Source organism: Sipha flava, unplaced genomic scaffold (genome assembly GCF_003268045.1).
Source record: "Sipha flava isolate LNK unplaced genomic scaffold, YSA_version1 76_pilon_pilon, whole genome shotgun sequence".
Classification (NCBI taxonomy): Eukaryota; Metazoa; Arthropoda; class Insecta; order Hemiptera; family Aphididae; genus Sipha; species Sipha flava.
The window spans coordinates 3,517,273-3,527,314 of NW_020273616.1; the positions used below are offsets into that span (position 1 = coordinate 3,517,273).

Genomic DNA, 10,042 nt, shown 5'->3' on the forward strand with positions numbered 1-10,042 from the left:
GGATGATGTTACAGCAAGCAGCGGGTGTTACACAACCCCCGAGCGAAAAGGATTGTAAAAGTAATTTCGCAGCATTAAAACTCTCGCGATTTCTCGTCATTCGGCTAATTAATTTGCGTCACCAAAATGCACGTGGCTGCAAAATTCTGACGGATTTTTAAGACTCTTACGCCTTTGAAGTCCAAAAATAATCGCGTGCCGCGCTCCTCTAGTTCTCCTTGAGATTCCGTTTTCCCCAAAGGTGTGATTTCGTCGAGTCTCTGCATCAGTTGCATGTATATACAATAATCTCGTCTTAACACTTATTAATCGTTATTGTTCTGGAAACAAACGAGGGTAAGTAATTATTTTTTTGAACGTCGGAGCAAATAACATTTTTGCTTCCACCGTAAGGATGATTTTTCCATCGTCGTTGAAATTTATTTTTTATAACCATTTTTTTTTTTTTTTGCATTCGCAGTGCAACAGCTGCCAAAAAGCGTTGATGATGCCGCACCAGCGACTGAACTACTATAGCGATTACAGTCGCAAAGTCACTTGCCCGCACTGCGCTTCCGTCGAGTATCACTTTGTCAAGCCGCTCGCGTTGCACTACACCAGGCAGTGGCCATAACATACGGCCTCGGCCCCGACCGTTATGGCCGGGGCCGGTAGCCGCCAACAGGCAGCCGCCGCCAGTGCTTCAGTGACTTCTGCCGCCGCAATCGCGAGCCCACCGGAAATAGTGCTTCAACAACAACAGCAGCAACAACAACAGCAACAACACGTAGCACCCGATTACACGTCGGTGGCCATCGAAAAACTACTCCATTCCATATGGGACACTAAAGTAAACGACATCATGGCCGCTATCAATCATTTGGGTTTAGTTTAACTGCTTTACTCACCTTTTTAAATATGCAGACAAGTATAAAAAAATGATTTTTCTTTTTTCCAAAACAAATAAGGTGTTCATAGTTATTTATATATAAATATGTATTTCTTATTCTTTTTTTGTAGTTGTTCTATCATTATTACGTTTGTGGTTTTTTGAAAATCAAAAAAAAAAATTTAAAAAACAAAAAAAAACATTTAATATTTATTAAGATTGAAAATATTATTAGGTACATAGTGATTTTCTAAAAAAAAAAAGACGAGTAATGTATAAGTATTTTTTTTCGTTGATGTTTTGTACAGCGGTCACCGTTGAGAAAATATTTAACAATAATCATTATTGTACAATTAAGACGATTACGTTTTTCGGTCAGGTTTTCACGTGAAAACATGACCCTATCGGCTGCTCCTCCGAGGGAAAAAAAAATTTCCGTATCGGTTGACAATTTTTTTGCGGAACGACGACGGTATAGTATAACAACATGTCTTCGCACTGTACGAATATGATTATTTTTTTCTTCTTCAGTAGTTGATTATACACGTAGAGTAGAATATTGTGTTCTCCTAGTTTATCATTTTTTTTTCTTTCTTTCATGCTCAGTATACCACGTGGTTCTCTTATCACGTCTTTGTCGCTCTCTAACAAAATTTTTACATCGTTCTCGGAATCAGGAGTAGTTTTGCGTTTCTTTCGATTTCGAGTGAGTGAAAAGAAAAAAGCGTCGGCGTTTTTAAGAAGACCGCGCGAGTATTTAGCTAGTGTTACTATTATTATTATACACCGTAATGTATGTTATACGCGCGGTGGTGTGTGTGATATTATCGGTGTCGATTTGTAGATTTTCAATAAATTTACGTGACTACTGCTGGTTGTGTATAAAATCACGTGTATCCTTAGAACAACAGTACAACATAATTAAATACGTAGAGTACAATATTAAAATAACGAAGTAAATCGAAATTATATTTGAGCTGTAAAACCGATATATATATATATATAATAATGTGTCCAACGATTTTGTCTATATACGACACGTACCTGCGCGCGCACGGATCGATGTTGATGAATACTACTATTGCGTTTTGTAATAATAATATTAGTCGACTTCGTTCTCGTGCCCGCGGTTGTTATGCCGCTCGAGCTTTGGCGACTGGACACTAGCAACAACGGTGAAACTATTATTATCATTATTGTAATGCGGTTTGTACTCGTGCACGTCCGTGAAATGTGTGGTTTAGAAACTATATATATATATTACTCTTGCTCTTATGCTCAATTACGCGCTACCTCTTGTTTTGTTTACCAATCGTACTATATGTTAATTAACGAAGCAACAAAGAAGGAACAGTTTTTAACGTGTGTTAATATTATATATGAAAAAAAAATTAATTTAAACAAAGAATAATAGTATACGGATTTTTGTTTTTTTTTTTTTTTGGGGGGGGGGATTTTTTTTCTTTCTTCGATTTTTATTATTATTATTACCAGTATGATTTTGTTGGTTTCTATATCCTTCGGGGACGCCAAATATACATATAAAAACAAAAAAAAAATTACAAATCTTTTGAAAACATATACCTCAGCTACCTCGGGTGTTCACATTATCTTATTATAATGTGGACGTGAATACTCTTTTAGTTAATTTTTAAATTTATTTTAGTCCAAGTTGATTTTTTTTTTTACTTCTTTCCTTTATATATTATTTTATATTGTTAAATATATCGTGAATCGTGATTTTTTATGCTTTATGTTTTGTTATTATGCACTAATAGTACAACATTAAACAAATTATGTTTTTAATTAATGATTATTTATATAGTCTAAATAAGTAGGATTATAAATTAAAAAAAAAAAAGTAAAAAAAAAAAAAAACGGAACGGATCGTACAAATGGGAATACTTCATTTTATTAATATTATTAGCAATATTATATCTATAATATATGGATTTTTTATTATCGGCGTGAAATTAACTATTTTAAACAAATTAAATCATAATTCTAGGAGAGTTTTTGATGTTTTTAATTTATCGCCGTGATTATTATTATTATTATTATTATTATTATTTTCGACATAATATTTTGTCTGTACCTGTTCAAAAACATATGTTTAACTCGTTACAGCGCATTTGTTAGTGTATAGATAGTGTTACAAAATGATCAAACCTATACTTTTTGAATAATTGAATATTTCAATTGGTATGGCTGTAATTGCTACTAGATTTTAACTCGTGTACAGTTATTATATTGAGTATTATCATCATCATTAATATTTTTTATTATTATTATTATGTATGTGTAAAGGATTTTCCTTTTTTTTTCTTTTTTCTGATTGGGTGCGAACCATGTTATTAGTAAGGTTTTAAGTATTTCGTAGAGATTTAGAGTGGTTTGTGATTTTTGTGTAATTGTTAAGAGTTTTTTTTTTTTTTTTTAATTTCGTTTCTCGTCATAGGAGAACATTAGAGATACCTGCTATAAAATAAGTAGTTTATTTTTAAATAACCTTTAAATTGTCTGATCATATACATATATTTTTTTTTTGTTCGATTACGAGAAAAGAACTCAAAACTTAGTTTTTTTTTATCTAGTCAGTGTCTAAATTAACATTAAAGCGAAAATAAATAATTTTTAAATATTAAATAAAGTAATAAAATGTATTTGAATATTTATGTATAAAAAAAAAAACAATTCAAACTACCTATTTTATAGTTTTTACACATTTTGTTTTTATATTTCCTTTAGCACTTTTTTTTGTTAGCATTTTTACAATTTAGTTAATTTTTTTTCTTGTGCGTGTATCTATAGCAATAGTTTAAATTTTGGTGACGGTGTCACGGTTTTTTTTTCCTTAATTTTATTTTAACTCGCTAAGTATTAGGTGTCTGGCTGTAGGGAGACGACAGTGTGACGCCGCGGGCGTCTCGTTTTGTTTTGAGGATTTTTTTTTTTTTGTAATTTTATTTTCATTATACACCGTCTGGCGAACGAGATGTTTTCTAAGTGGATCGGGTGACATATGCGTGTAGAGAGGAAGAAAGGATAGTAATAATATACAAAAAATAAAGGAGAATAAAAGACAAGAATAATCAGTTTAGCGCTTCGTATATTGCGTGATTCGAGCCATGTTCTTGCATGGCGATGAAACTTTCACGGAAAAACAATATGACCCAAAAATGTGTTCAAAATTATTAATTATTAAAATCGTATTTCCTGGTTGTGCAAAACCCGCGCAAACGAAAATATTTGTCCTGTTTTCGTGCAGTGCAGTGGTTCACGTCGATTAGCTGCTGCCCAGGGTGTATTTAATTAGTATATTATAATAAATCAGATTTCTAAGTATGTTTTAAACACAATTCGTGTTTAATACATTAATTTACAGTAAAATATGTAATGATGAAAAAAAGAATAAAACTTTTGCAATTCTGGCTCACGATTAATGTAGGAACAATCGTATTCGGGATAATGTGGTTCATGTTATTAATTCAACATATACAGATCTTACCGTATATTTTCTGTGGATACTATATTTCTTACCTCTCTCGCCGTGTTGTCGGTTCAATTTAATTATAATATATCATAACGTATACTCGGAACGATTTCTAACCTAAACTTTTTATTTTTATAATATATTTCATACTTTTACAGCGCAATATTGTACTTAAAATAAAAGTCTATAATCATTATTTTTCATTTTAACATCAAAACAATTTAACTCCCTTCTTGTATCCATTCTCACCCTGATTCCTTCCGATTCTTCAACTAATCTTGTGCCGTTTATATTTCCGTTCGTTATTTTCACAAAACTCTCATTTTTCGGTATAATTCTTTCAGAGTTTTTCGTTTTAATTCAAATCCGTAAACGCATCGTGTGTTACCGTTGTTTTTAATATTATTTTATTTTTATTTTTTTAAAGTAGTAAAATACGAGTATAGTTTTTTATAAATATATATACACATAAACAGTAGGGTGTTTAGATTATAGAGAGTGAATTATGTTTCGTAACGATAATACTTATATAATGTATTACTTAAAAAATAATTTTAATACTTGTATGATATTTTAAAATAATAATATAAGAAAGTCATTCGACTAACAAATCCAATATAAAAAATAAAATTAATTTTAACTAATAAATAGGTACAGTATATTATAATTATATTATATGTGTATTAAAGTATTAAAAATTCGTCGGTTCAAAGTACAAAAAAAATCACCTGTCCACTATGTGTTAGACGCCTATTATATTGTATTTATTATATATTATAAAAAATGTTGAAATTTATTCAGAAGTGTAAAAGTGTTGGTGTAGAACGGATTAGTGTTAATAAATTTAAGGCCTAATGATGAGTTTTTTTTTTAAAAATTGTTTTTATTTTCTCATAGAAGATTTAAGACTTATAGGTTGCCCATCCCCATTTTTATTATTATTATATCAAATTATACAGATACATATTATATTTATGTTTATATAAACGGTAAAGTTTCAACAAGAAGTTTATAAAGTCTGGTAGGAAACATCCTATGTTTATTGTTTGTTTTTTTTATTATTATTATTATTATTATTATTATTATTATCATTATTATTTATATTAATATTATTTTAGATAATTTGTTACGTATTCGTTTTTATATTACCAATTCATTGTAGAGATTTTCTCAAGAAGTACTTTTTTTTTTCTTTCAATATATAATTTTAATAAACTTGAAAATAAAAACTTATCGTTGTTTTTGTATAATATGATGATGAAATACTACAACATCTCCGGTGTTTGGTTTTACTTTACTGTGAATAAATACCTAGAAAAAAAAATGTTCCTAAATTGTTTACTTTCCTGAAAAATAAAAATGTATGTTTTTTGGTCCCTAACAGCTTATATGACAATGTAAAATTTGGACAATTTATGTATTATATTGTTTAAATATTGTTATTATTCATTGCATATAACTTTTTTTTTAGGTATGTATATTACACTACGTAATACATGTAATATACGTGTATATTATTTTTTCCTCCCATGGATTAATATTTTTTAATATGTTTGATGTTTAGTTGTTTTATTAATATGATTATTATTATTTATTATTATAATTATTATTTTTTTTAGTTAACTTATAGAGTGTGGATTGATTATATTATATTTACGTGGGCACTGGAGATCGCACTAAGTTACGTAATAATAATATTTTATAATAATAACGATTATAATCATTAATATATCACAATAATAATAACAATAATAATTTGCTATCATTATGTATCAAACGATTACAATGTTAGAATAAAAACAGTTTATTATTTATGTACGTTGTGTTTTTGTTTTCTGCACCCGCTCTCTAAATCCGTTAATCCGTGTTTTCGCCGCGAACGCGAGTGTATAATACTAACATTCGACGGGCAAGTAGAGCAACAGCAAAAATGTGACAAAAAAGAAAAAGTTATAAACGTTCAATAAAATATAACCGTGGGCGACGCGGACAGGTCCGGTAAGTAAAGCGTTGTCGAATAAAGGGTCGACTGTTCGGTCGGTGTTGCACTCGATAAGTATTCTTACGGCTTAAATCGCAATCGTACACACCTGTCTAAAACGATGCAACCTATATGCACTCGTGTCCAAGGACGAGAACGTGCAGGTGCGAACGACGTATGAGATACAAGTAGTTGTGATCGCGTCGTACGTGTTTGTTTGAACGAGGGACGACGCGAATGCGATTATTATTATACTATGCGACAGCGAATGGGGTCGCGTCCAGCGGAAACGGAGGAAATGTTGGTAAAAAAAAAAAAAAAAAAAAATAGAAATAGAAACTCGAGCTGCTGCGCGACGTCGGTTTTGTGTTGCGTTATTGTTCCCCGGGATAAGCTAGCTCGGACGAGAAGGCCCAATAAGGTACACAAAGGACACCGTCAGGAAAAAAGAACGTGCCCGTTGGCGTGCAGAGCACATTCGGTCTAAATCTGCTGTAACGATAAGGTAAAACCTTTTATCGATCGCAACGTTAAATCGTTATTACGTCACGAAAACGTAACGCGATCATCTCTACGGTATTGACGGCGCGAGACCAAACTCGTGAAGTCAACTATTACGCATACGTTTTGCCGTACAATTTTGAAAGACGTAATATTTTATTTTCGATCGCGTATTCGCACGCGGTATAGCAAAGTTCGCGAAGTTTACAACGCGGGCGATTTCAATCGGGACATTTCGGTGTTTTGTCGAAATGTCCCGACGTATCGGGACGGACGGCAACCCCACTCGAGGAGGACGCTGCCAAGCACCACTCTGACACCCCCGTGTATGCGTCGGCAGGGTTTCCCGGTATAACGAGTACTGTGGGGACCTGTAAAAACAGTCGGCCGCCAACAGCTCTCGCGTCGTACCATCACTATAGTAGCCTGCCCGATTCGCTGGACACGACGAAACATTCTATCCATATAATTTATTTTTTGTGATTTACATCGATCCGGAAAATTCCGTGACGACACGACAAAACGTTCGAGCGAACAATGTTCTCACGGTGCCCGTCGGAATCCAGGGGCGGACTGGGTTAACATTTCAGGCCGGGAAATTTTTTTGCTATGCCAAAAATTACCAGGGGACCAACGATTTAGTTGGAAAAAAAATAATTATAAAAAACTTTTATTTAAAAAATATTTTCAACATTTTATGTTGTTATATAAAATTACACATAATATATAAGATATTTTTTTTATAGATACAGTGTACACTTTTTAATATAATACCTATATATTAAAATTAACTCTAAAAGTAATTTATTTTTTACACAAATAGGTTTTTTTTTCATAACTTCACTTGGTTCCCCAATTCTGTCGATTCAAATATCGTAAAACTATATTTTTAATTTCTAAAATATTATCAGGCCATTTAATCTATTATTGTAACGGGCCACCGGGATTTGTCTCGATGTCTCGCCAGGCCAGTCCGCCCCTGTCGGAATCTATTCAAAGTATACATATTATACTATGTACTAGTGCGCTTAAATTGATTTATAAATAATGTTTGTAAGCGGAAATGTTTGCACTGGTCGCAACAAGCACCCCGAGTATTATGGACATATTACGTGGATACAGTAATGTTGCACCGTAAAATAAAATATACCACGCGTGCACTGTTATCGGCCAAGTCTTGAAATTTAAAACGTTTAAGCACGTCGAGCGTTAACAACGATTTCCGACCGTCTGGAACGAGATCGCAATCAACCGTATCCGTCGCCGTTTCTTACCGGGGTCGTACGTGTACCGTGCGCCCGGGGCGAAATGCACCCGCCGAGAATTATTACCCGCGGCGCCGCCCCCGGACGCGTGAAAATCGCACCCGCGAGACCGACGGGACAAAGTCGCGAAAACCGACGACCGTATTACGCCGGCGGAGCTTCTCAACTCCCCCGCCGAGAGCCACGACCGACCGAATGTTTTCGAAAAACCCGAACGGTCTCAATTGATTACGTGAACACGTTCTTCCAGACGATGGACGACTGTGTCCACACATTTCCAATCGTTTCCGGAGGAGCGCATTTTTACCGTTTTCCGAATCACTTTGTACGCTCGCATATAGGCTTACTGTTTTTCCGCGTTTGTTGATGTTTCGCAACAGAACTTAACTAAACCATTTCCAACGATAATCAACCGAATTTCTTCTCGTACTGAAGCACTTTCCGTTGTTGTAACGAGCGACGGTTGTGCCTACACCCACGTCCGAAACAATACAAAACGCTCTTGACGCCGAGTTCTGCGTTGTTGAGAAAAAGTTATGCAAACACACGTAAAGGGTTTCGGAAGGGATTTAGCCCTTCTGCGTTCGTACGTCGTTGGGTAAAAAAAAAAATTCTTCTCCTCTTCTGCTGATTGAAATCCAGATAATTGTGTTGCACGGGTCGACCGAAACAAAATACAATAGGAGTTCCTGGGACTAAACTGTGTTGTTGTACGAGTGCCGTTGTAGTATTTCATTGTCGTTTTTTAACAAAAAAAAAAAAAAATTCAATTCTAAAATTTTACCTTTTCGCCCCAACTTTATGAATACACAACAAAAACGTACAACCTACATTGGTCCTACGATTATACCATAATATCGCACGATTCTATCGTCATGTATACACGTATTCATTTCGTATTGAGCACTTGTAAAACGCTAAGAAATAATTATCATTAGTTGTTCATAAACGACTAAAAACTATTGTGACACATTTGTGTATACATTTATGTGATAAATTGCAATTTACGTGTTTTACGGAGTATTTTTTTCTTCACCGACCATAAATATGAATCGGCAATTGAACCACATTTTATTTTTTAGGGAACGACGAAGAATTCAATTTCGCGTATGCTTATAACCTAAACATAAAACAATACTATCCAAAAATGTCCAAACGTTTTAACGTCAGTGAATTAAAATACGTGATGATTTACAAAATTAAGTAAAACTTTCTTTTCGGCCGAATAATGTACACAAAGTCCATGTTTATCGTTTATTCCTCTCGTCCACCATTTTTTTAAATACATTTTTCTAAAGTAATACTTATTATGTTTAGAACAACAGTGACGTACAACATTCAGCACGTATTGTTTTCGTAATATTTTATTTAGATCATAATATATGATTGTTTTGATTTTACCAAAAAATCGTGGACCTTTTTTATGTTCTGAAAATCTAAAGACGATCAACGTGCACCAGGAGCGTAATTATGGTGGGGGATATGGGGGATAGATCCCCCCATGAGGTGTAATTATATATTGTCTTAAACCTACAAATAGCTCAAATACAAACTTATAAATTATTACGAAACTAAAAAAAAAATCAGGTTATTAATATTTATCCTTTAATACACCAAATTGTAAAAATGTTCTTTTAACCAACATTGAAAATAGTAATGAGGATCCTAAGGTTAAAACTTTAAAAAGATTGTGTGCTACACAATGGGTGCAGCATTATGATGCGGTAACAAATTTCATTGAACATTTGGATTCGTAGTTGAATCATAGGTACAGAAAATATTCTTAATTAGAATGATTCCACTGAAACGTAAGCTAATATACTATTAAAAACTATTGATTCAGAATTTCTTGTATCCTTAGAAGTTATACAAGTAAATAGTAATTAATAAATATAATTTATTTTATTTTATTATAAAATATTTTTCCAATTGGT

At 33.0% G+C, this 10,042-nt stretch overlaps 1 protein-coding gene across 2 annotated transcripts in view; it reads left to right on the forward strand.

The window, feature by feature from the left end:
* LOC112692737 (headcase protein) overlaps positions 1 to 635 on the forward strand; it is a 49,343-nt gene extending 48,708 nt beyond the window's left edge. For both annotated transcript variants that reach the window (XM_025567508.1, XM_025567509.1), the window contains exon 5: positions 461 to 635. In XM_025567508.1, the coding sequence (XP_025423293.1) occupies positions 461 to 613 (153 nt within the window). In that variant the 3' untranslated portion in view covers positions 614 to 635. The remainder of the gene's footprint in view (positions 1 to 460) is intronic.
* Positions 636 to 10,042: the final 9,407 nt, after the last annotated feature.